This window comes from Procambarus clarkii, chromosome 31 (genome assembly GCF_040958095.1).
Source record: "Procambarus clarkii isolate CNS0578487 chromosome 31, FALCON_Pclarkii_2.0, whole genome shotgun sequence".
In the NCBI taxonomy this organism is placed as follows: Eukaryota; Metazoa; Arthropoda; class Malacostraca; order Decapoda; family Cambaridae; genus Procambarus; species Procambarus clarkii.
The window spans coordinates 20183684-20210906 of NC_091180.1; the positions used below are offsets into that span (position 1 = coordinate 20183684).

The following is a 27223-nucleotide window of genomic DNA, read 5'->3' on the forward strand; positions in this document are numbered from 1 at the left end:
CTCGACCTTTCCCTCCTAGCTCAGTCTTCTTCACACGTATTACTCTGAAAAAGTTCTTTGAAATATTAATACTGTATGCCTTTAGGTCAGTATATATTACGCCCTCGTCCTGGTTCCTTCACATTCCACACCGTATATACACTGAGAGGTGTATTTCTTTGCGTATAAAACAGTACATATATAAAATGAGAGTTGCTTTAATAATTGACTCTTAGAGATTGAAGTAAACTTGGGAATGAAGACCAGAAAGTAAATTCAAGCTCTCGTAGTTTTACCAACTTAGCTGTTGGTAAGTTTTCAAACTTACCTATTGGCAAACTTCAGTCATCTCCAGCCTGGCCTCACACTTAAACCACCGCAAACTTGACGCTATTGACCACAGCGTCAAGATTCCGGTGCTTTACTAAAATTTAGTGCACTGCAAAATTGACGATCCCTCATAATGAGAATCGGCCTCAATAGGTTAGATGGGTTTAAGGTTTGGTAAGGGAAACACCACTTTAAATTTAGCGCTGGTCATATTGTAAGCGCGAGCTGTCAAGAGAGGGTTTTGTGCTGGCGCTGCATTACTCTTATTCTGCTCTCACGTACGTGGTGTATAGTCTTATGATTCACTATTTAAATTCTTAAGGGATGTTCTCATATTTGCATATACCGCCGATGTTGTGTTGTGTATTATTATAGGTTCAGTATTATAATATTTTCTCGTTCTACATTTCCTGCTGTCGAATTCATCATTGTTTTACTTGTTGTTTTTCCTAGATACGTACAGGACTTCCAGCTCTTCCTGCCGCCAGACTTAGAGCTTAGAGCTTCCCATTCATGTAATTTCCTTCCTTCACAATGACCACTCTGGCTCTCTCCCGACTCTGGCATATTCACCTAATATGTCTCTTTCTCTCTCTCTCTCTCTCTCTCTCTCTCTCTCTCTCTCTCTCTCTCTCTCTCTCTTTGGGAGGGGGGGGGGGGCAATTTTATTCCTAGATTTTTTTTTTTGTTGGTTTTTGCAATTTTCTGGGTATTTTTTTTCCATGTATAGTTTATTTTGTTACGGTTGTTTTTAAGCATTTGTGGGTGTCGTGGTCTTATCACATCACGAAGTGTCTTCTGGTCGGGTTCTGTGGCCCACTGTGTACTCAAAAAGCACATTCTTATTATCTCTTATCCATGTTTCTGTATGGCAATTACTTGATCTCCCTCACTCCTAGTTTAGGATTAATTGAACATTTAGGCAACCCCTTACGGAATCTGTACATCTGTCCTCAATCAGGGCGGCTGTATTTACATATATTAAACAGTGTATGGGCCTAAAAACACTACGAGGAAAGATGTTCAAGTTTCGTAACTGGCTGAATAAATGCCAGGATCGTGAATCTTGGCTTACTTCATATCTACAATGTATCTAATGGTCGGCTGGAAGGCCGACCATTAGATATTCTAATGCTATATATTCTATTCTAACGCAATAATACCTCTGGCATATAGTATACAGTTTATGCATTTTCTATTCCTGATAATAATAAACACATTGCATATTAACTAAAGCCAAATTAAACAGCAAAATAAGGGAAGCATTACACCAACCTGCTGTCATGAGTCACAGCTGATCTGCCGGAGGAGAACAGTCAATTGAGAATGTAAACGACAGATCAGTCAAATGAGAATGTAAATAATAGATATAATAAATACAATAGCTAGGCACATTAGCTACAACATTTTACTAGAATATTATTATTTATGTAATACACATTAAGTACAAATTAGTCTGCCACGTCAACATCCGGTCAATATAACGGATTACCTCATCAGGATATTACACATTATTGTACCGTTCTTAATAAGGATATCTTGATGTTATTTTAATTCATGTTTCCATAATATACTAAACTGAGCAAAAATCGAACACTGTTGGACTGATGATGTTTTAAAACATGTTTGAGCGTCATAAGGAATGTATTTGTTATCCATAACCACAACTATGCGTTCTGGACTTGTGCTCTCCTCATAATTACATGTAATGAACGCTATAAACACTACAAATATGCACTGGCATTCAAAAGAATGTTGAAAACCGCTTTATTTTCAAAGAAACTAGAAGCAATAATGCTAGCATGACGTCACGAGGTATCAGGCTTGTGATTGGTTGTAACCATTTTAATTTGAAGACTGTTCCTCGTGGTGAACGGTTGGTAAAACAAAGCGTCCACTATGCCTTTATCTTATCTCGTAAAAGACTTCAGTAGAGACATTCCTGCATGTTTTATGAGGAACTCCGTCAACACGCTGATATCCGTTAATAAATTTGAATTTGTTAGTTTTGAGGGAACGCAATTGTATGTTTCACAGTGTCGTAAATTTCATCTGAATTCATAAATATAAATACGCACTAATTTCAAAAGGATGGGTACCTCAAACTATGATTGGATAGTAAAAAAAATACATATGAGCTGTTGTAACGATAAGAAGTCCACAATAAATTAACTCGATTGATAAATTCAAGTTTTTTTTATATGACCAGAGGGTAATTTTTCTTTCTAAAATATTTAACTAGAATATGTAAGGTATTTTGTTTATTTAATAAAGAAGGAAACTTTCTTCTGGGTAAAATGAAATGGTTTGGAACTTGAGAGGGATCGGAAATTGTTAGGTAAACAAATTCCTACAACCAAATTTTTTTAGATAGTCGTATTATGATAAAGGAAATCCTGTTGCCTAACAATTCTCAGGGTAATTTTCCGCGCTCTTCCAAAAAATGAAGAAAACTTCTTTAATAGATAGCGAAATACAACAGGAATATTTATTTATCGTGGCTGCTATTACCTCCTAGGCTACGACAAGTCCTCTGTGCCACAAGACGACCACAGAATCTCTGCCACAAGACCACCAGACAACCTCTGTGCCACAACAGGTGAACAGGACCACTGGACCTTTGTCCCACAACACGACCACAGGACCTCTGTCCCACAACACGACCACAGGGCCATTCTACCAAAAGACAACCCCTTTCTGTCATAAGTTATGAAAATTTAAACACCGAAATGTCCCCTCCCTCTCACCAGAGACCACTGGCTTGCGCTTAATAACAATTATATACACGTATCTTACCCTTTAATATAGTGATTTCCGTTGCTGGCAGATAATATAATATAATGTTTTACCAGCGCGCATCTGTGTTGCTTCCTGTCTTTGTACCAGATAATCCTTATCAAGTGGAGTCCCACGAGCGGCGGGTCATTATTAATCTTAGTGTTTACGGCCATCTTAGTGTTTGGTCTCTTGTTTCCCGAATTTAGAAAAATTGTTTGACATGTTAAATTAAATTAATATAAATTAATGTGTAATTCGTTCCTGCCATAGACTATTAAATTATAAAATAAACTAATTTGAATTTAGGAAACATTAGTTTCGATCACGCTATATATATATATATATATATATATATATATATATATATATATATATATATATATATATATATATATATATATATATGGGTCGTTTGATATAGATTCTGTATTGCAATTTCTCCAAATTAACCCGAGGGCCACTTTAGTGGCCTCGACGAGAACAGGAAGCGGGGTGGAAGACCTTATCAAAGGTCCCTCCATTTGCCCTGATGATTATATATGTTAACGTAGCAACCCAGTCGACACGGGCACCTGGTACCTCCTCTACTGTAACCAGGTGGTGCTATATAAAAGGTTTGGTGCCTTCTTTTGATAATTACTTACTGTAGCCAGGATCCTTACATATATATGTTACAGAATATAATTTCAATATCTACATATTAATAAAAACAAGACTCGTTATTTGACAGGGTAACATGATTCTTATAACACTCTTACAAACATTCTATTCCTAAAGGGGTATATATGTGCAGATAGATATGACCAAGTAGTTTTTAACAGTGACACCCCAACGTAGGTTAGGCTATCATAACTGCCAAGTTGATGTGTTGCAATGCGTGGACTAATTTATAGAACCGTTGCAATATTGAAATCAATATACTGTTCATGGGGGTATAGATCAGTAAAGTTACAATGATATAAAATTGGTAGTAGAGTACTAAGTGGAGCACGAGGTAGTTTGGTTGGAAGGACGAACAGTGACTCAGTCTCCAACCAGATATTATGTGGCTGTTATCATATTATCTTCATTAATAGTTGGCAGGTCTCCATCGTGTTATCGGCAGTGATAAAGCACACTTACATGTCCACAGTACCTACCACGCACACCAACAACACATATTCAACAGGTTTACTAAGCCACAACTAGCTGACGAACCAGTAATATACTACAGTAGTCAATATGGCCCAGGGCTAAGTACACTGTCAGTGTATGTACACTGAAAAGCTATTATGTGAATTTCTTCCGCTGAGCGCATATTATATATATATATATATATATATATATATATATATATATATATATATATATATATATATATATATATATATATATATATATATTAATGGTTGCATTATTTTATATCATGCAGTTTTATTCCATCAAACTAGGTTTACCATTGATAACTCATGAAGACTTTTGTACTTTGGTTCTCTAATAAGCTGACTCAGGCTGGAGCATCATGCTCTTCTCTACTGGTGAAGTATATGTAGCTTCAACAGTCAATACTGAAGCATGATTTATATTTTATACTATAAATATAACAATCTTCGGGAAGGTCAGTTCCGACAGGAAAGAATCAAAAGTACCATTTTCTCATTATTTTAAAGAGAGCATTACTTACCAACTTTGCTCGCACCCGCCCGTTTTCGATTATCAATGACGAAGATTCTCAGAATGTTTGGTAATATGTTTATTGTTTGTGATGTGTGTATATGTATGTATTAACACGTTGTACTGAACGGGGTGAGAATAGCTTGAGCTACCTCATCCCTTTGTGTGTATTTTACCTCAATAAACTTATTTCAATTTCAATTTCAATGACGAAGCGCTCTGGATGATGTTAATTAAGATTAAATGGGCAACGTTCTTCTTGCCTGGCTAATAACTGGAAGGTTTTTATTATTATTATTATTATTTTCTACCACAGACGTGGCCACACATTTACAATGCTAATTAGCATATATACATTTTCTTCTGTCCTCCATGGACAGGGTGAAAGATTTGTCAAACATACAGTTCAGAGATTTATTGAACAACCACAGAAGGTGATCGTAGTGCTTTTAAAATGTTAGGCTAAGCTACATACGTAAATACATACTGGAAGGGTGAGAGGGCGGAAGGAAAAATGGGTGAAGGATAGAAGATGAACAACTTTTTCTTCTTCCTGACAGTACGTGTAGTATACATGATGGCGGACAACCTCGTCCTTAGGTAGAGGGACCTCAGTCAGTAGGTTTATATCAACTTCCAACTTCATGGTCCTCTTGTTCAGTACCTTTTCTTCATAGAACGTTCAGTTTGCGTGAACGTATCCTCCTCCCGATGACTACACGAGTGGTAACGTTGGGAGACGCTTCGGTGCTGATGATTGGGGGCAAGGCTTAAATGTTGTTTCTTAGCGTTAGACTTGACGCACTTGACGGCGTGGGCTGGGTAGTGATGGCGGCAGCTGGTCGGTGCTTCTTCTTGGGTGCTAGCGGCTACATTTTCTATGTATGATTGTCCCGATGGTTTGAGTTATATGAATAGGGTAGATGTAGCCTAATTTTTTGGTGGATCGGAGATATTTAGCCAACGCTTTGGCTACTTGGTATATTTAGTAAGAGGTCTTCGATGTTAAAACTTAAAAGGCACTTTCAGGGGGGAAAAAGTTCTTGTTTTAAAATAATTTTGAAATTATGATATCTGAAACAGTGAATGATGTAATATTCAATTGTCTCTGGAACATGGTAATGGATGCAAAGTTCAATTATGCCTCTATTTATCGCTGTGTACTACTAATTTGTGTTGTTGATTTCCGGAAAAATTACTAAGTATTATAGACGTGTTATGACTGCATTGTTTCAAGAGAAGACATTTACGAATGAGTTTGGTTTGGTATAAATAAGAGTTGTCTTGCATGGACCAATAGCCATTCTGCAGTTCATGTTATTTTTATGTTCTTAATGCTGAGAGAGCAGGGGCTAACAGTAAAGTAAAGATGCCCAATGGTTCTACCTTGGGATCGAACCCAGGTTGCTCTTGCTTGCGAGTCGAGTGAAAGTGTTAAACCACCACTACCCCACATAGTAATGCTTTACTCGTCACTTCTACCCACCAACAACGGCTAGTTAACTGTTTACTAGCAAGTGATAACACAAGATGATAAAAAAGGTTACAATAGCTTTATCAGCGAACCCGGATTTAGGCCTTACGCAACCCTTGGCCGCCCCCCCCCCCAACTCTATTTGACAACTTCCTGTCGAAATTGGAAGATACGAAATTTTCATAGCCTATCAGAGGTCGTCACAGCCTAGCCTGCCGTGTATTACATGTAATAAATCTAGCCTCTTACAGTGATAGTATAGTTTGGACGGTATGCATAATAACATTGGTATACCATGGTCAAGAACAGGAAGCCTGTGAGGAACATACGGGTCTTCGTAGCTATTAGTGAATTGTCCATACCATCACCGCCAAATTCAAGGGAATTCGTTCACCGCTTTACGACAATAGCAAGTTACCAAGAGTCGGATTCATAACCAAAGTCACCAGTATCTGGCCTCATCAGATTATATATAGGGTTGCGCGAGGAGGAACAAATAGAACTAAATTATTATTCTGTCTCTGACCAGGAGGCCTGGTCAGAGACCGGGCCGAGGGAACGTTGATCCCCGAAATCAACGCTAGATAACCGTCATTGTCAAAATGAATAATGTTTGTCAATCGTGAAAGGTCAAATACCTTGGCCTTGAGCTCCTGCTGTATGGCTCAGTTGTGTACATCAGACTATGTTTCCCCAGCATTTCAATTTCTTTCATTATTATGCACCCCATACCCATTCCGTGGGCGGTGGTGGTGGAAAGGGTTACAGAGGCACATAATCGGTTCAAGAACTCCCAAATAAGTGGGAAATGTTACAATTTCAAAATTTATATATCAAACTATCAATCATCAATTTATTGTGCCACATCCCTGATTGCTCTATGCCTGACAAAATGCTTGAAGGACTGGAAACAAATTCAAACCGAAGGTATGAAGAGCATTCTTGGACTTCCTCTCAACCAGGTTACTCAGTATTAGTAAGAAACTCAATATCATAAACGTCTGTGATAGTGTCACCGAAACTGATGCTTAAGTCGGCCTAAAAACGCTTAGACAAAGCTACCTCAGCTCTTTATCGAGAGTAAACATATTACATATATCCTTTAAAATGTATTGTTGAATCTGCAATGGAACTCAGAATGTGTTAAATATAGAATTCAAGCCAAGAGAGACAATCGCGACACTTCCCTGCACCGTGAGATCATCCTCTTCCAAATTACTCTCCCTCCTTTTCCACCCAAAAAGATTAAAGATCGACCAAAGCTGCGCGCACGAAACAAAGCCCACAGCCTAACGCCAGCTTGAGATGTCACTACTCACACCTCCCTCCTCTAAACCACACATACTGATGGCTCTTAACATCACTAGTGCTAGTGGAAATACATTTGTCGTTACGGCTTTTATCTTATGTGAGGAGTTGGAATAAATATCTGTTCCGCCAGATTCTTGATCTCTCTGCTACTTAGTTCGAAAGAAAGGAGGAGGGGGGGAAGAGAGCCGTCCCCGACCCCCACACAGAGCCAGGCGGCGGATGGCACGCCCGGCCGTCTCTACAACACAAATTTAGAGGAGCCGACCCGGCAATTCACCGAAAATGCTTCAGTGTACCTTTACCTCCTGAGTGAGATCGTTGCTGCCTCTTGTTCCTTGGTTTGGATTGTACGTAACAATATTCTTATTGTGACTGTTGGAATGTTGGCATAGCTCTGGTCTGGTGGTCGTGTGAAAAAATCTATTTCAAGTTAGGTTTGCTCCGTAACTTTGACTGTATTTCGGGAAGGGTGGACGCTGTACAAAACTAAATTAATATAAATCTACACATTTGTGGCATATATGTGAAACAGGTGACTGATAACGTTTTACAGTATTCGTATAGTTTATATTGTTGCCGCCAGCGGTATATTGTGCACATCATACTCATTCCGCGAGTGGTAGTTTATTGTGCACCCTCCATACTTATGCTGTAAGTGGTAGTTTATTGTGCACCTCTTATACTCTTCCTGTAAGTGGTATGTTGACCAGACCACACACTAGAAGGTGAAGGGACGACGACGTTTCGGTCCGTCCTGGACCATTCTCAAGTCGATTGTGACTACCCGTAAGTGGTAGTTTATTGTGCACCCTCATACTCATCCTCTGAGTGGTAGTTCATTGTGCACCCATCATACTCATCCTGTAAGTGGTAGTTTATTGTGCACTCTCATACTCATCCTCTGAGTGGTAGTTTATTGTGTACCAGGTCCTCCCATTTGCTCTGATAATCTTTTCTGGTGATGTATTTACCTAGTTGTATTCACCTAGTTGTGATTACGGGGGATGAGCTCTGCTCCCGTCTGTCAACTGTCAATCAACTGTTACTATTATTTTTTTCACACACACACCCGCTGTCTAACCGCTGTCTAACTCCCAGGTACCCATTTACTGCTAGGTAACAGGGGCATCAGGGTGGCAGAAACTCTGCCCATTTTTGTTTCTCGCCGGCGCCAGGAATCGAACCTGGGCCACAGGATTACGTGTCAATTTGTCCAGCGTGCTATCCACACAACCACCGGCGCCCTATGATGTGTATAGGGGCAGACTGTCTGTCCAGTATATATATAAATATACAGACTACCTGTCCCCTACAAATTTAATTATCTTAGGTTTTCGTGAAGTGACTGATAGTGAGGTAGGTATGTATGTGGGTATGAGATGTTTGATGAAGAAAAGGACCTTGGAGTTTATATCCACCACTCACTAAAAGTTGCACAACAGGTGGGCGCAGCAGTCAGAAAAAGGTAACCAAACCCATGGAATAATCCAGCGTGCCTTTGACTATAAGGAAAAGAAGATAGCGCTTCAACTGTATAAAACTTGTGCGCCCAAATTTGGATTACTATATCCAAGCACGGAGACCTCATTTTCAGGACATAGCTGTTCTGGAGAAAGTGCAACACCGGGCAACAAAAGTCATTCCAGAGCTAAAGTCATCTCTCCTATCAGGAACGGGTGATGGCCACAAGGCTAACAACACGGCAAACTAGGCATGACAGGGCGGATCTTGGTGAAACTTTTAAAATACGGAACAAGTTAGAGGATGTTGATCCGGACAATTTCTTCAGAATGTCAGATGTAACACAAACAAGGAGCAAAGGTTTCAGGCTTAACAAGCCTGAACAGAGAACAAGAGATGCTTTTTGACCCACAGTGTTATAAACTCATGGAACCACCTACCCGCTGAAGACGTAAATCCTAATACTGTGTTAAGTTTTAAATCTACCTGAAAAAGATCAAGGTAAATTGGGGAACCTTGGACAAGCCGCCAGCTTCCTGTCCTCGTCCAGGCCACTAGGGTTAGTGGCCCCTCAGGTAAATCAGGTAGGAGAGGGGCGAGGGGATTATCAGGGCAAAGCGCCAAGCAATTACGACTGTTTAGCACTTGGAAAGGGTCAGAATAAGGATTTGGGGTGGGAAGGAATGGTGACCAGCCACTTGGACGGTCGGGGATTGAACGCCGACCTGCATGAAGCGAGACCGTCGCTCTACCGTCCACCCCAAGTGGTTGGGCGTCAGGTAGGAGATAGAATTAATTTAACTGGTATTGTGTTCGCATGTTTATTGTAAAAGAAGGATTGTGTTGGGTTGGTATGAACAAGCCAGTTATATTCCCGGAATGTTAATCACTGGTAATTTCAGTCTGCTTTGCGTGATTAGTTAGAAATTGAATTACAAATAATGAATTGAGTATCATCGTCTGCATAATATAGGGTAAGTGTTGTGCCTATTAATTTTTGTTAAACTACCATTCAAGCTGTCATTGCAATCAATCTGAGCTACCTATGTGCTTTAATATACCTACAATTTTCTCTCATCTTTTATTTTTTTTCTTGCTATGTAACTTTTATCATTTTTATAAATTTTGCAAGTATTTACCTACTTCAAATTTTCTTAGATTAAGGACCTGCCCGAAACGCTGCGCGTACTGGTGGCTTTACAAGAATGTAATTACTATGCTATGTATCCTCACAATCCCAATGTACCTTCTTGTATATATAAATAAATAAATAAATAAATAAATAAAAGTGAATTTAGTGATCAGTGACTGGCGGGTATACTCGCCAGTTATACTGATCACTGCTTGCTGATTGGTGGAGGAGAACCATATCTTATTATTTAGTACTATTTATTAAACATTTACATTGATTAAACTTAACATTTGTTAAATACTACTATTTAATTTTACGTAATAATTATTCTTTCCTAATTTCCTTCTATCTCTCATTAGCGCACATAGTGTGTGTGTATATAGTGCCATCCGGTCGCCGTTTCTGTAACACGTTTGAGCCAGTCACTCTTTACCTTCCAAGCCAGCGAGGACACTCTTCGTGCCTCTCGTCTCCATCTTGGGCTACTTCCTGCTAGTGATAACGTACGTACGTGGCTGTGTGATAAATGAATGCGTGTTCCAACGGCGTCCCCCATCTTCTACCACCATCACTTGCTTTCATTTCCTCTCATATATATCCTCCTTTTCTCCTTCACGCCTTACAATAACCTTTTTTGCACCTCAGCTTCCACCGTCATCTCGAACGGACGTTAACTAACGTACATTTGTGTTGCAGGAGATGAGTCTACTGGCTGCCGGGATCACACTGGGACTTCTCACTCTAACAGGTATTTTTGCTGGAACTATACTGGCTTTAACAGGTTTATCCGTCGACGTAGCCATCCCCTTTACATATGAGGGCAGAACACAATTTTGTCAGTCTTTCAACTTCTTTATAAATGTGTAGTGTGCCTACAAATCCATAAACTCGCCCGTGTGGACTGGCACCATTAAGGAGAACGGCGCGTTGTGCTCTTGCTTCTTCTCCAACCTCGTAGATTTATGTTAAAGAACCCCTCTAACAATTTCCTCAACCCTGATGATTATTCAGACTCTTCCACTACTACGAATGTAAAACTAAATTAGCTTATAACCCTACCAAACCATTTAGTGTTTACTATAAATAAAATACACTTGAGTTTACCCAACTAGCCAACCAGAGAAAACGTAAAAACTGACTTGGCCTACTAGCGAGGGTCTGACGCTGTCAACACAACAGCCATTACCACAAGATTCGTGCTGTAGTTGCCTCTAACCCAACAACGATAACTATTAGTTTCCAACATACGATTCAGTGCTCGCTGTTGCCCTTAACTAAACAACACTAATTTCCTATCGGCAAGATAGGAATAAAATAATAAACAATGAACTTAGCTACCTCAATAAATTTATCGAGGTAGCCCCCTTGCCCCTAGGGGTCAAGCCAATTAATAACTTCCCCATGGATGCAAGCCACAACAGTTACCCTCGAGTTTGTACCTATTTACTGCTAGGTAAACAGAATATGCAGGTTAAAGGAAATGCTGTGAAATGCTTCTGTTGTGGTGAATCCAGCTAGCTCTTTATATATATCCCAGTGGTTAGCACAATCGATTCACGAGCAAGTACAGATAAATTTGTTCTCGATTCACAATTGGGACTCCTGGGTTTGAATCCCGGACAGGAGAAATGGTAAGGCCCATTTCTTTACACCTAATGCCTCTGTTTACCTAGCAGGAGTACCCAAATACGTACCCAGGAGTTAGGCAATTATTGCGAGGTTACCACCTGGGAAAGGTCAGTTGTTCGACCTTGAGGTGACCTCGATATAAGCCTAATAGATATACACATAGGCTACGTGTCTTCAACAAAATTAATTATTATCTCGAGTTAAATGCCAGTGTAGAACAGAAAAATCAGAGTTTGTTTCCTTACATCTGATGCATCTGTTCACTTAAGAGTAAACAAATATCAAGTAGTTATGTTGTTTGATTTAGGGGTCATGATAGCAGTTGTACCAGATATGCCTCAGTATTTCCTTGGGTTCTCCTTGGGTTATGACTGAACTTACTGACCTCCAGGATGCAACCCACAACAACGGATACACGAATAAAGATGTTAAGACCCATATCAGAAGATACTGTACGTATTTAGGAAAATTGTATAACAGAGAACAAAAACCACAACAGCAAATAACCCCTCCCATAAAACTCTATTACAAATCCACTATGAGCTCATAATATAAAACTGAAGAAAATAATTAAGACTATAATTTGAAGCGGAATGAAACCTACTTCACCTTACCCCCACACAAGTTAACCTCTTCCACTTGGTTATGTAATATAAATTTGCACCTTGTATATTAATTCCTTACCTGAAGAGGTTCCAGAGTGGAATGAAACGTTGTAGAAAATATACCCTTCAATAATCAATAGTTTCGTTACCATGAATTTGCTATATAGGCACAATGGCTTGGCACTTAGCCCCTGATTATTGTATTGTATTTACCATGAATTTTGGTAACTTGATTGCTCATCTTAACCCAGAGAGTAAGAATATAGTTAGAAGCATAGAAAGATTATACTATAAGATCAATAATGCCAGCAGTGCAGTCATATTTAACCAAATACAGTATGCTTAAAGAAATGACTGAATGAAAACTACACAGAGCATAGTGTCTTAACTTATGTATTGCAGGGGCGTGGGATGAGAATTTCAAATCAACAAGGTGTTACCAAGATGGTCTCGAGAACATTAATGATCGCATGCCAATTAATCTTGGAAACTTGATTGCTCTTATTGAAAAATGGGAGAGAGAGCACACCTATCAAAATCCTGATGCCATTGCAGATGCTCTGCTAAAAAGGTGAGGACTAACAGCGAGATAGAGCAGGAAAGAGAGAGTGAGCGAGTGAGAGGGAGAGAGAGAGAGAGAGAGGGAGCAAGAGAGAGAGAGGGAGCAAGATAGAGAGAGGGAGCGAGAGAGAGAGAGAGGGAGCGAGAGAGAGAGAGAGGGAGCGAGATAGAGAGAGAGAGAGAGAGAGAGAGAGAGGGAGCGAGAGAGAGAGAGAGGGAGCGAGAGAGAGAGAGAGGGAGCGAGAGAGAGAGAGAGAGAGGGAGCGAGAGAGAGAGAGAGAGAGGGAGCGAGAGAGAGAGAGAGAGAGAGAAATAGAGGGAGTGAGGGAGCGAGCGAGAGAGAAATACTGTAGAGGGAGTGAGGGAGCGAGAGAGAGGGAGAGAGAGAGAGGGAGTGAGAGAGAGGGAGTGAGAGAGAGAGAGGGAGCGGGCGAGAGGGAGCGGGCGAGAGGGAGCAAGTGAGAGGGAGGGAGCGAGCGAGAGGGTGGGAACGAGCGAGTGCAAGCAAGAGAGAGGGTATCGAGAGAGAGGGAGCGAGAGAGAGAGTGTGCAAGAGAGAAGGAGCATGAGTGAGTGATAGTGAGATAGAGAGAGTGAGAACAAGCGAGAGAACATGTGAGCACATGTGACTTCATAGCACTTGGCAGGAATATGAGAGCAATAAGCTGAGATAGGACAAAGGGAAGGATTGGTGCCACCTACTTGGACCATCAGGGACTGAATGCCGACCTTCAAGAAGCAAGGCTGTCACTGTACTGACCAGTCCAAGTGAATGTGAAATAAAATTGATACTTCCTTAAGATTAACAGAATTTTAACAGAAAATTGGCAGTAAAAAATTGAAGTCAGAGGAAATTTGATAAAAACAAAACAAGGTCTATGTACAGTGGCACCTCAATTAATGAGTGGCTCTATCTACGAGCATTTCGAGTAACGAGCGAGCCACTCGCAGAACATTTGTCTCTACTAACGAGCTTTTTCTCGATTGTTTCTGCTGGTTCTCGGACACCTTTTACAACAGTTTTGTTGTTGTTTTGCAAGACGAGTTTTCCACATGACGAGCTCGGTGCTGGAACAGATTAAACTCGTTAATTGAGGTGCCACTGTATTTCAATGATGACAATAATTTGAGATGAGTTGACGTGTTATTCTCACACAGGTACAGAGTGGACGGCATCACCTATCAAACTTCTAGCAATGTTTTCCCATGGTCACCAAATGAGTTACAAGAAGTTGATAAGCAGAGCATTCTAAACGCAGTTCTCACCCCAAGTGAAACAGTGCCACAAAACTTATATGACCCACGTGAAGAGGTGAGGAAAATATATCAAAGTGCTATGTATAAACAAATTTGTTGGCCTGTACTTGAAACACTACAGTATATATTTTATAGTAATCATTAGTACTCACAAGTTCAGGTCCATTTCTAATTCAGAGTGCTATGTACAAGACATTTTACCTTTTCCTGACTAATAATAATAATTATATAATAATAATTATAATAATTCTGTACAGTACTACTAATTATAATTGTGTAATAATAATAATAATAATAATAATAAAAATAATAATATAACACTATCAATTTGAATAACGAGGTGATGCGAGCCAACGATCAAGGTACCCCAGGCCTCACACTTACCCCTGTACCACGATATGGTGTCAGCTATACAACCTTGGATTCCACTGAATTCATATGAAGTCTGGAGTCTTATGACAGCTTGGAATTAAGATTTCACGCTGTAAAATTTCCATATAGATTTTGGGAAGTAAGAGGGTATGAATGGTATCTCCATTTATATTGCTCAGAATGTGCTTATTAAAGTTTTTTAGTATAAGGATGTAACGAAAGAAGTTGGGACCATGTGAAAGTCATTGAGCATAGTTACAATGAAATTCTTTGGTTGGTTTTTGTTTCAGTTTATGTATTTTTTTTAACCATTCATGGAGCAGCTTTGGAAATACAGTACTGTATAGGGTTTAGGGTCTAGGCCATGGGAAAGTTTGAGGATGAGAGTGAAAATTATTGTGTTACCTGTACAGTATTAGGTTTCCTTCACCAATATCTATCATATGAAATGTCTAAATTTTCCTCAATGTATACAGCTATAGAGTGTGGGAAAGAGAATATATTCTATATATATAATAATAATCACATTATGAATACTAAAGATAATGTGTGTAAATCACAAAAATTAACATGTGATGAAAAATGTGACAGTGTCAGGCCACAGAGGAAGAATTGAAACAGGAATTTCCTTAAGTACTTTCGTATATTAATACATAGTATGGAGGCTGACTCCATACCCAGTTTCAAGTGTAGATATGATAGAGCCCAATAGGCTCAGGAACCTGTTCACCTGTTGAGAGGCGGGACCAAAGAGCCAGAGCTCAACCCCCGCAAGCACAACTAGGTGAGTACATCTTCAGAAGGAATGATCTGACACTGTCACTAAAGATAATGTTTAATTAACAGAATTTCTTTGAAGTATAGTACAGTACTTTATTCTATAAAATGTATTAATGAGGTTTGTTACAAGTACACATGTAATGTTCACCTTTTCCTTCCTGGCATCACTGACAGCCAGTACACCTTTTCCTTCCAGTCACCACTGATAGCTCTCAAGTTTGGGAATATAATGCAAGCTTGGAATTGGAGTTGTGCTCTTATAAGGTCACTATAGTATTTCTTGAAATTAATTTTTCATGTGCAGTACCAAATAATTTTGTATAGTATTTATCAGTCATTAATTAAGAATGTAAACCGAAAATAATTAATATCTAATTTTTTTCTTTGCAGTGTGCCCTGCACTACATGATATCCCACAGCACAGACACCTACCCTCATGCTGGACTTAACTATGTATGGGAAAACACTCGAAGGCGAAGGTCTGACATTATCTTTCCTCAGTGAGTGTGAATGTGTAATTAATATGGAATGTAAAGGAATTTTTTCATGTTTTATTTTTATTGCTTTTGGAAGGCAATAAGTTTTAAGTTTTATATTTTTTACTACAGAAAAAATCAGGCTTTGAGTGAAATTAAAAGCACTTTGAACTAGTCACTCAGTTGCTTCCTAAAAATAAACACACTCCTGGCCCCAAGATAATTAGATATTATGCTTTCCCAGGGCAGGTTGACACACTGTATATGTGTAGAAGGGAGCTTGTTCTCCCTGCCAGGTCATATTGACGCTATGTACACTGGTGAATCCTCATTCCATCCCAGAATAACTTCCAGAAAGCTCATATCAAATACCAACTGGCAATCCAATGATCACCAATTAGCTTTCATGCAAACTACCAATAGCCTGCTGCCACCAGATGGCAGCATCTGACACACAGTCTCTGGCTTGAGCAACCTTATGATCGAACCGAGAGCCTCAATAAGCCACCATAACCTAAGAGAGAAGAATGAACAGAATGGCAGGCCCTGGAGCAACCATATGACTTGCTCTGAAAAAATGCTTTTAATTTTACTTAATATCCAGTTTTTGTGTTGGACCTCAGTTCCTTCCTAGTGTATTGGCTCTGGTACCACAGTGAGGTTCACAAATCAACCAAGCTTCTGGACTTGCACAGGCCTATTGAACACTGAGACCAGAAGCATGGGGGATCTGAGCAAGACTACCAATAAAGGACAGGCAAAGCAAAACTACAGTGTCTTGATTACATGATAAAAAATGAAAACAAAAGGAAATGGTAGTTAGCCTAAGATGGCCAGATTCCAGTCCTGGCTTCCAGTATGGCTTAGTGTCTCAGAGGCCTGGTTCACCCAACAAAATGCCTAACAAAAATATTAGAAAATTCCCCCTCAAAAATTCCAAATGCTCAATAAAATATTCCTAACAAAAATCATTAAAAACATGATTGGAGCCATATTAAAAAAATTACCATATCTAATATTCATACCTAATATCTTGCACATTCTATGAGCTGATTTCACTGAACAGAATTATAATTTCAATCTGTCATATGAATGGCAACAACCAAGAGAACCTGTCTTTAAAGAGATTTAACCACTTCTAGCATATTTCCCGTGCTGAAGCCTCAAAATCTCAATTTCAAAGGAAAAAGTCCATATTTTACTGAACTGCAATCTATGCAACTGGAAATAAAAAAGAACCATAGAATTTGGTTTGAAATATGCCCAGTGGCTATCCCAAAATCCCAACTATTTCTTGTCATGTTGCTTCCACCTGTGAACTCGGTCCGAACATCCTAAGCGTATCCACACACTCATTCCTTGCTTCAGCGGACTCTTGTTTGTCAAATTGGGTGAGTAAATCTACCATGGAAAGTGCGTGTTCCAACCACAGATTCGCTGAATTGAAGTTCGTTGAATCAAGGTTTCACTGTATTAGTCTTTTGTCATCTTGGGTTTCTATATGTTGTTACCACCTCTTTGTGCTGGTAACAAAGACTATTATTTACTATTCCCTCTAACCTAATGCTGCTATGAAAGGAACAGAAGGAAAGAGAAGCCTTGAACATGATCCAAGTTGTTACATGGTCAGAACAAAGCAGCCTGCAACCATCCATGACAATGAGGAATATGGCTGAAAGCACCCAGAACCAAGTGTAAATCATCTATGATCTGACTAAGATAGTGAAGACTGAAATACTAATACCCATTGGGCAACACACTCCTGTATACCGATGGTTGTAAACAAGCCATTGAAAAAACCCTACACAGATTTGAAATGCATGCATGTGAAAGCATTAAATTGATAAGCATTGACCCACTGCACTGAGAAACTAGGTTTCAATACATGAACAAGCCACTTTATCTGGTTTTGCTGACCTACCTACACCAGAACAGGAATGAATGTGTTAACCAGTAGTTTGCCAAGGCACTCTGGTGACCTCAAGGTTGCCAAGGAGGGCTTGTAATGAGTTATGGAGTGTGGAGATTTGAGCTGTCAACAGCTCACTTTAGTTTGGATTATATCCTCCATGTTTCCTTGTACCAGACAGACCCTGAAGAAATATTTGTAGAGCTTCATATAGCTCCTTGAATGCTACTTTACCTGATGTCAATCCATCAAACACACTTTGATTGTGAACCTTACTTTAATGAGCAAATGTGGGATAGATCTTTAACTTCAGCTGTATTACCTACAAAGAATTATGTTTTATTGAATAGAGCTTATTTATGATATTAAAAACTTATTTCATGCATTCTGCATGTTACAGGTATTACCTTAATTAAATACAAATTTGTAATACTTTGTTTAATACAGTATTATTGTAAAACTGTTGAATACCTTTTTAATATTAAGATGACTTTAATTGCTGTACAGTTTTATGCAAATTATCACCGAATTGTCAAGGTAATTCTATATAATAAAGATAAAAACTATTATTTTCCCACTGCCTTTTAGTTTTGAAGGATGAAGTTCTGAACATTATCCGTTTTAACAGGTGAACATCAGTTGTAGGTAATGAAACTAATTTACATATCCTTCCAGGAATTCGCAACAACGTTATTCGCTGCCATCTGGCGTAAATCCCGCTGAACACCCCATTGAAAATGGGGTCATATGGACTCCTTCTGGGCCAGTGGCAGTGGGAACACTCTTGTCAGGTATGAACTATTCATTTACAGTAGATTTTCCCTTGATGTTAAAATCCAGATTTGTTACAGTACTGATGAAACTTTTATCCTTTTAAATATGTTTAGATTTTCAGATTTTGCTTATATTCCTCTTGTTTCTGTGACCACCAATAACAGTTTATTACTTTATTTTTATAATGAGAATGCTGTGCCTTCTTTTGTAGGCAAACTTTCTTGCACTTTCTAGAAAGTGGTTTTAATTTGGGCGTAAGGTATTTTATATTATTATTATTATAAATTCTTTACACCTAATCAAGAGTGATACATTTGAGTTGTGCATTGTTGCTCTAGATGCTCTGTGGGCTGTCAGCTATATGCAAATTGGTGGCATTGCACGTAGAGGTAGTAGTCGGACAGTAGTCCTAGACCACCAGACTCCCCTTACCTATATTTAGGGTGGCCAGATTCTGGTTCAAATCTCCAGTAGGCACATGTTAATTGTTAGAGCTTGGTATGGTGCTTAGGGTTTGACAGGTATACCAGTGTCTAGCTCGAGGAACTACTGAGGAGGCCCTCCAGGAAAAATAAATTAAAACTGAAGTCTGGGAATTTAAAAATTTAGAAGAGATCTGGTCCCAATTATTCTTGATTTTTTAAGTTCCACTGTATAAGTTCCATATATCTTTGATAACCCCTTCTTTCTGAAATTTTAATTTTAACAAGTTGGCTACATGTACAAACTTCCCCAATTATTTTATATACAGGCACTAAAGTACATACTAATTTATTCCAATGACACTGAATGAACACTGGAAAATGAGAACGTGTGGGATCTCCATGTGGGGGTAAAGGGGTGTCCTAGTACCATTTGGGGTAAGAGGACCACCAGGTAGGAAAAGGGGGGTTCCATTTCACTAACCATATAGTGCTGTTTCATGAGCAGCTGACTCTAATTGGTCTGATACCTATGGTTCATGCTTAGAATTATTAATGATATGCTCTTTCAACAGGTATTATGGCGTCTGACAAAACAAGTATCGTGACTATCAGACAAATCCTTGGTGACACAAACATAGACCACATACCTGTGGAAATGCAAAATAAGGATCTGAATCCTCTATACGTCTCTACTTTATCAGGTAAGTGTAGTCCAATATGCTGCTGCAATTCATATCATCAAAATTATGATTTTTATTCATCATATTTGTGAAACAAATGTTTCATGAAACTAATGCACTCAGAATCGGTCCCAAGATTTTTGTCCTGAAGATTTAATTTGTATTTAAAAAAAAAAAAAACACCGAGTGTAATGAATTGCCTCTTTCTGCATAAATACCTTAATAGTTCTAATAGCTTTAGGCACTGTCACCACAGGACCACAACAAATGCTAGGCTTCTGTGACAATCTCTCCTACCTGGAGCAAACAGTATTTTATGCTAGCTTGCCCATTTCTACCGGACAGGGAGCGAGTAAGAATCTAAAATTCTTTAGGGGTTCTAAAAATCTAAGATTTTTTAGGGGTTTGGTGCCATGGCGCCTTCCAGAACCCTCACTCGATGTGTTCACAGACGCCTCAACTCTCGGCTAGGGCGTTGTGACCAGTACTCACCAATCCAGTCAGGGGCAGTGGGCTCTGTCATCATCCAGTGTTTGTGGTGCACTTCCCCGACTGTGAAGCCGCTGAGGTAGACGCTTTTTGGCAGGACTGGTTGAGGTGGGGTTACCTGTACCTCTTTTCCCTGGTCCAGCTGTTGCTTTGGGCTGGATGTCACTTCTGCTCCATTCCGTAGACATTTTTGCATATGCATTTTTCCACCTCTGGCCTGCTCATGTGCTGCATGAGCAGTCCTGGTCTCTGGACCAGATGCTCTCTTTTCTCTCTCTGGTTTAATGTGGCCCATTCAGTCCAAGATTGTTTTCAGAAAGTTTTGTTTCTGTTGGCTTTGGCCTCTGAGGGTTAGGTCGGTGAGCTTCATGCCCTCCTCTGACGCAGGGGGTTTCTGCTTTTTTGGTCCTGGTGGACATTTTGTTCATTGGCAGGCCATCTCCATCTTTTCTGGTGAAGAATGAGATGGCTGGCTTCCAGAGGAATCCGTGGGTTGTCTATGCTTGGTTGGTCAGGCCAGGGGTGTATCATGAGTTGTGTCCAGTGGCAGCTCGTCGCCACTGATTCTGTGTCTGTGGATGCGCTTTGGGTGGATCCGATTTCCCTCATTCCCTGTTCCAGGGCTCAGCTCTCTCAGGTTGTCCACAGGGTTATCAAGTCTAGTCAGCCAGCAATCTACCCTCATGCCCACAATGTTCAGAAGTTTGCAGCTCTATCTGCTATCTTGGGTTGACATTCGGGCCAGAGGGTTTTGGCGTTCGAACAGGGTCCTGGCCTGGTTATTTGGTTAATGTTTCAGGTCCTCAACGACACTATGTGGCTTTGGGGCGCCAGTCACAGCCAGCCATCTCGTCTTAGTCCTGAGGGACACAGTGCAGCTGCTTGATGACAGGTTCTGGCTCGTGTTTCCTGGTAGGCAGAACTCCATGTGACTGATGACCCAGACTGATATAGAATATATCAGTCTGATAGCTTTAAGGAGCCTCTGGGGCTCACCCGGAAAATGACATTTCATTACATTCAACGCTTGTTTTTTCACTCATGCAGCCTAGTCATTCCATCAATATCAGAAACATTGGATTTTTCTCTTATCTTGTAATGGATATACAGCATATTCATTAGCAGGTTTCTGGAATTTGTATATGGGTATTGTCCAATAATGTTGCAGTGATAGTTAGAATTGGTAAAGAAACTTTGGAGTTACCAACGCTTTTGTGAATTACAAGATGCATGTAAATTATAGTTACACAATATCATTTAAACTTCATAGCAAATACAGTGGATGTCAAAATATTTTGAATAGCTTTACTGTATCCATTTGTTTCCTTCACCAGGTGACATTGGACAGTCAGCTGTGGTAGCAGGATTGGCCGGGACTACAGTAAATCAAATATATCTTGGCCCAAATGGAAAATTTAACAATTTGACTGCAGCACCCAAATTGTACACTCTTGCAAATAGTTATGATGGCATTACATCATATCTTTCTCGAGCAGAAATCTTTGCTGGCATTGATGGTAAGAAAAATCACTTGTTTTCATGTTTAAAGAATGTACCTCAGTTATAATTACTTATATTGCATATGCATTTAATTGTTTTTAAAAGGTTGCAAAGTTTTGGAAACTTAAAAATTGAAAATTTAATAATTTTTAACAATATATAAAGATTTAACAAGATGCATCATGAATATTGGACTTAGTGAAATAGCACATCTATTGTATTTAATATAAGGCTTATTTCTAAATTAATAGGAGGCAAAAACTAAAGGAATAAAACATGCACAGCTTTTGTTACAGATTGTTATCTTTCTTAACTTTCACTGCATGGTGCATGAACCAGATTCTAGTATGATAAATAATGTATTCAAATGAAAAATTTATTATTAACTTTAATAACCATGTTTGTGAATTTTTCCACAGCCATGCTTATCTCAACATTCTTGAGAACATCAACATCATCAAAAGTCCGCCTATCACAAATTCTGAGAATGTATTATAGTGAACATGGTCTACCAAATAACCAGGATGTCCGTGCCTGCAATAGGATGGCAGCTTACAAAAAACTTGACTCGACTGTGATTCAAGAACAAGTAAGAGTATTCAGTGATTGGCTTTGTAGTCATAGCCTTTAAATCTTTTTGGCAAAAGGTATCAGTCAGGTCATGCATATTGTGAGATTGAAAATACAAATTGTATTATTCTGAATCCCTTCTAGAATTGTCTAAAATTTCATATTTCCCAAACATAATTTTTCTGGGGGGCTCCAAGTAGTTTCCCAGATTATTCGCTAATGTAGCCAAGCCTAAAGACCCACGAGGCTTTTGAGACCCACACTGACTTACCAGGAGCTAGGACCAGAATCTTGCTCTTCCACAAGATGAGAGAAGTTTGGGGATCAGAGATCTACCCAAAACTAAAAAAAAAATCCACCAGAAGGATTAGTTAAATGTAATAAGCTATTGCTTAAATAATAAAACACATGTGAGGCTAACAATGCAAATGGTCATTGCATGTGAACAACCCTAGCCCATGTTCTCCCAGGGGTCCTGGCCAGCCACTCACCCCTCACTCACTCACTTGGTGTAGTTGAGGTTGCACCCCTCTGCTGGGGTCCCAAGAGCTACTTCCTCCTTCCAGCTAAGTGGTGCTGGCTATCCCTGAAACTGTAGTACTGCAAGAGGCTATTGCTTTGGTTTTGTTCTATTTTTATTTCACAATTGTGCTTTCTGTGTACTATTTAATTCTAGCAGTGTTCCTTGGTTACTTTCTCTAGTATAAGTGCCTTTCTGAGAGGGACCCCCTCCCCCTCGGTATCTTCCCGAGCTACTCACCCGGCTAGCCTGGCATACTGTGCTTAAGAACTGTACCAGGTGCTATCGATTCACGGGCACCTACTGGGGACCAGAACTGGAATCCGGCTCTCCCCTCAATAGAGACAGAGGAGTCTGGAGATAAAAAATAAACAATAGTACCCAAGAGAACAATTTTAGAAAGGTATAGAACACCCCAAAACAGACAGCAGCATGGTAACCATTGGCAACATCTTTGTTCACAACTGTTGTCCTGGCATGTTTTTTTATTTTTTTAGGGTGGAAGGGGAGGGGTACTTCTGGATGTACAGTACTGTACTTGTAAGCATATGCACCTCGACATAAGAATAATGTGTCCAAGAGAAAACATTTGAATATATGAAGTACTGTATGTCCATCATAATTTGGCCATTTTGAAAAATGGCCGCTACCAAATTAAAGCTCTATACATATTTGAAAGCTTTACCCAAGTTTTTTTTATGTCATGGACCAGGCAGGTAAGCACTACAAACAAAAAAATCCTATGTATAGAGTGGATCCTGTACTATGCCTTATGTACCCATTCTGTTCGTGTCGGTCAACATGGCTTTAACTTGCAAATACAATAGTGATACTGTATAATCAAAGCCAATGAAAATGCTTGAGTAACAAGAGGTCAGACCGAGCTCACACAAAAGTACATTTTTGGTATAGTAGTATATATACTGTGGTATACCCATAGTAGGTCTGGATGCTATAGAAAAAATCATTGCATTAACAAACCCTTGTAAAATTTACTTGGGTATAGTACAATACAAGCTTAATAAAACATTTGTGAAATATAAATGCATGATTGATAATGATATACATACTCGCCCCACGCTTTGTGAGTGATTTGACCTGGGTTCATATCCTGGCCGGGGAGGACTGACTAGGCGCCAACCCTTAACTGCAGCCTCTGTTTACCCAGCAGTGAATGGGTACCTGGTTTAAATGATTTCCCGGAAAATTATTCAGTGAATTTCGTATTTTGGGGAAAATTAGAATTAACGACTTGCCTGAAACATTATGGGTGCTAGTGGCTTTACAAGAATGTAGGAACTCTTGTGTATATATAAAATAAAATAAAAAAATATATAAAAAATATGGAGATCCAGATTTTCAGTGGTGTATTCTGTGTGTGGACTTTTCACAGTCCACTACTTAATTCAAATATTCTCATCTACAGTGTCTTTAAAGTATTGCATCTCTAATACATGTATATATTGTACAATACACAAGAATCCTCTTCTTTGGTATACTATTATTTATTCATGAATAATTTACATTAGCCCGACTTTTACTAGTTTTTCACTCTTAAATGTTGTACAGTACATTTAAAATTTGATAAAATTTGATTTGATTTGTTTCATAATTCCCTATAAGTCTAGATCTGTATAATTTTATACAGTATTCCAGTAATCAGCTTCTGCTAGTTTTCAGAGTATAATTATGTCTTCATCAGTTTGTTGTAAAAATCCAATACATTGAGTGGGAAAACCCGCCCTTGCTGGATGTGGATCTAGTCTTAAAATAAAAATGACTTGACAGTACTTCTTCCTAATAATATTAACTATCTGAGTCACTCTTATCTCCCTTCAGGCTCTGAACTTCATGTATATCTATAGTGAGAAATTTCCTGAACTCAAGAGAATGATCACTGAAAATAAGGACGATTTCACTGCAATAGAACGGAGCTTTAAAACTGCTCTTAATGATGTATGGAAGGCATTCAACACCTTTGTAGGTAAGATATCAACAACACTTTTTTTTTTAAATAAGGTGCTTAAGGCAGAATTTAAAAAGAACGCTCGTTAATCGAGCTTTCGCTCAATTAACGAGCATTCCCGCTGGTTCTAGGACACCTCCGACGACAGTTTCGTTGTTGTTTCGCAAGACGAGTTTTCCCACATGACGAGCTCAGTGCTGGAACAGATTAAACTCATTAATCGAGGCGCCACTGTATTAGAAAACATGCAGAAACATCTCACCCAACTCAGAAATTGAACTTTGGGGCCCAATTAGTTGCAAGTGATAACCAGTTGATAACCTCAAGAAGTCAATTGCATTAATTGCTGTGCTACAGGTCAAAGGAGGTACAATGAACTTGTAGGATCTCGTGAAACGTGAAATGTTTTCATAAAAGTACCTAGTGCAGTATAGCTGACCAAACTATTCAACACATTTTTCAACATTGTGTATTCAAGTTTTCATATGCTGTTTACTGGACAATTAGTCAAATTCTGTGATTTATTACTTATTTAGTCACCTTTGAATAATTGACCTGTTGCCTCACTCACTCCCATTAATAAAAATAATATCTCTATTCCACAGGCAACTATGATTATACAGACTATAACAGATGTCCCTCCTACAGCAAGAATGAGGTCTTGTGCGAGAACCAAGTAGATCTCCTAATGGTATATGGTCATGACAGCGGTATTACGGATATGGATAAGCAGCGACAATACATCTCGTAAGTGTTTGGGTGTGACCGGAGACCTCCAAACAAGCAATGAATTTCAGATTATAAAAGAAGGGAATGGAGTGAAATTTAACAACTATAATTTCATGCCTTATTATGTGTTGCAGCAAAATGAATTGGATTTTGACCAATATATATTAATTTTGTATAAACTAACCTTGATTCTCTTTTGTTCTTGGTTTATCTAGACTTCTGGCACAAATGATAGGGGTCAGTGTGGAAGGCTCACGTTTGGGCATATTGGATGGTAAAAGTGCATCCTGGATTGTGCCAATGACTAATTTCAGTAATGTAGCAGATGCAGGGAGCAATTTCACAACTTTAGCAAGTAGGTTTTATGGGACATTCCATTTTTTTTAAGATACATTTGTTCTTCCATGAAAAGTAGATTCAAAATACCTGTAAATAAAACCTTTCTTTATAAATGGGTGTACATTTATAATAGTTTATACAAAATTTTACTACATACTTATTTACCATGTTTGTTTTTTCAATTAATTACTGTATATACAGTACTTCTGTAAGATGTACAGGTACCGTATACAAATTAATTAATTTTAACATAACTGAGTGTTGAAAAATTTAAATCCTCCAGAAAATAGTTTACAAAACTCAATACTTTGTCTGCACTTTGAATATTCATTTATCATATTTGGAATAGTTATAAATTCATAGCAGTATTGGTAAACAAAAAATGAGAATATTTATGCATGTATTTCAGGTAGTTACGGGTCAGGTTCAGACATGATTGCTGTACTGAACGAGCTGTCTGCGTACTACAACAGGTCATACAAGGCTCTACTTAGTGATGGCAATAATGCCAAGGCTCACTCACAGGTCAGTCACCTAGCTTTTGTATTGGGCAAGTCCCCCCCCCCACCCCACCCCAACTATCATATATTAGGTATCCTTAGTAGGGATACCTTAAATATGGTTTAATCCTGTTTAATTTTTTATATTTTCAGAATGCTTCAGTGTATTGACTTGAAACCTATAGCACGTAAACATTATTACACGACTGAGATTTCTACTTGAAATGGGCAATGTAACCTATAGAGGCTAATTTTAATATAATTTTTGTATTAAATGAGTACTGTACTGAGGTCATCATTGTCATTAAAGGCAATTCAGGTTTGTTTTTACAAAGATTTCTTTCACTTAAACTACATGGTTGCTCTCTTAGGTAATGTCTTGCTCTTCTCTAAGACATGTCCATCATCAACGCAGCTTGACATTTATTCCTGGTGCTGTTGCATCTACGCATCAGCACGTTTTTGGGCCCTGGCTACCTTACATTTATCCTGACTCTTGCCACCAGCACATAGCACCTGTTCATGACCATGATGCCTTGTTACACACACATTTCACTTGGACTTAAATCAATGGAATTTATTTATCTATATGCTCCTCCCTTTGTTGTCCAGCTTGGAGACTCAAGTTGTAGGCTGCATCATTGTCCTTGCTCTTGTGTTGCCAGTTCAGCCTTGGTTTCAATTCCTTTCTCATCGTCCCCATCCCCTATTCCTTTCTGAATTTTTTACTCTCCTTGAGAATTAGCTAGCCTTATCAGGATGGTTCAGTACTTTGTCAGTTTCTGGAATTTAGGGATGTTTTCTCCTACTGCTTGTTTGGGACTCATGTTGTGGTATCATATCTGTGTCTGTCTTTTCACCTTTTTCTTTCCATCCATCATTTGCCTTCCATTTCAGTGGGCGTGGTCATGTTCTTTCTAGGCAGGTTCTTAGTAGCTCCCTAGTGCATTGGATCTGGTTCCACACACAGACTTGTACAAAACCACCAGGCCTCTGAACTTCTGCAGACTTACTGAGCATGAGG

The 27223-nt window shown here is 39.0% G+C and overlaps 1 protein-coding gene across 5 annotated transcripts in view; it reads left to right on the forward strand.

Moving 5' to 3' along the window:
* Positions 1–27223, forward strand: part of LOC123758762 (uncharacterized) — a 52570-nt gene that overhangs the window by 16923 nt on the left and 8424 nt on the right. For 3 of the 5 annotated variants that reach the window (XM_045743417.2, XM_045743416.2, XM_045743419.2), the window contains exons 2-13: positions 10815–10866; positions 12755–12923; positions 14072–14225; positions 15713–15822; positions 18383–18498; positions 19479–19607; positions 21410–21592; positions 21995–22164; positions 24505–24649; positions 25237–25378; positions 25576–25715; positions 26109–26224. In XM_045743417.2, coding sequence (XP_045599373.2) covers positions 10815–10866; positions 12755–12923; positions 14072–14225; positions 15713–15822; positions 18383–18498; positions 19479–19607; positions 21410–21592; positions 21995–22164; positions 24505–24649; positions 25237–25378; positions 25576–25715; positions 26109–26224 — 1626 coding nt within the window. The remainder of the gene's footprint in view (positions 1–10814; positions 10867–12754; positions 12924–14071; positions 14226–15712; positions 15823–18382; positions 18499–19478; positions 19608–21409; positions 21593–21994; positions 22165–24504; positions 24650–25236; positions 25379–25575; positions 25716–26108; positions 26225–27223) is intronic. The other 2 variants (XM_045743420.2, XM_069334457.1) reach the window with 1 other exon arrangement.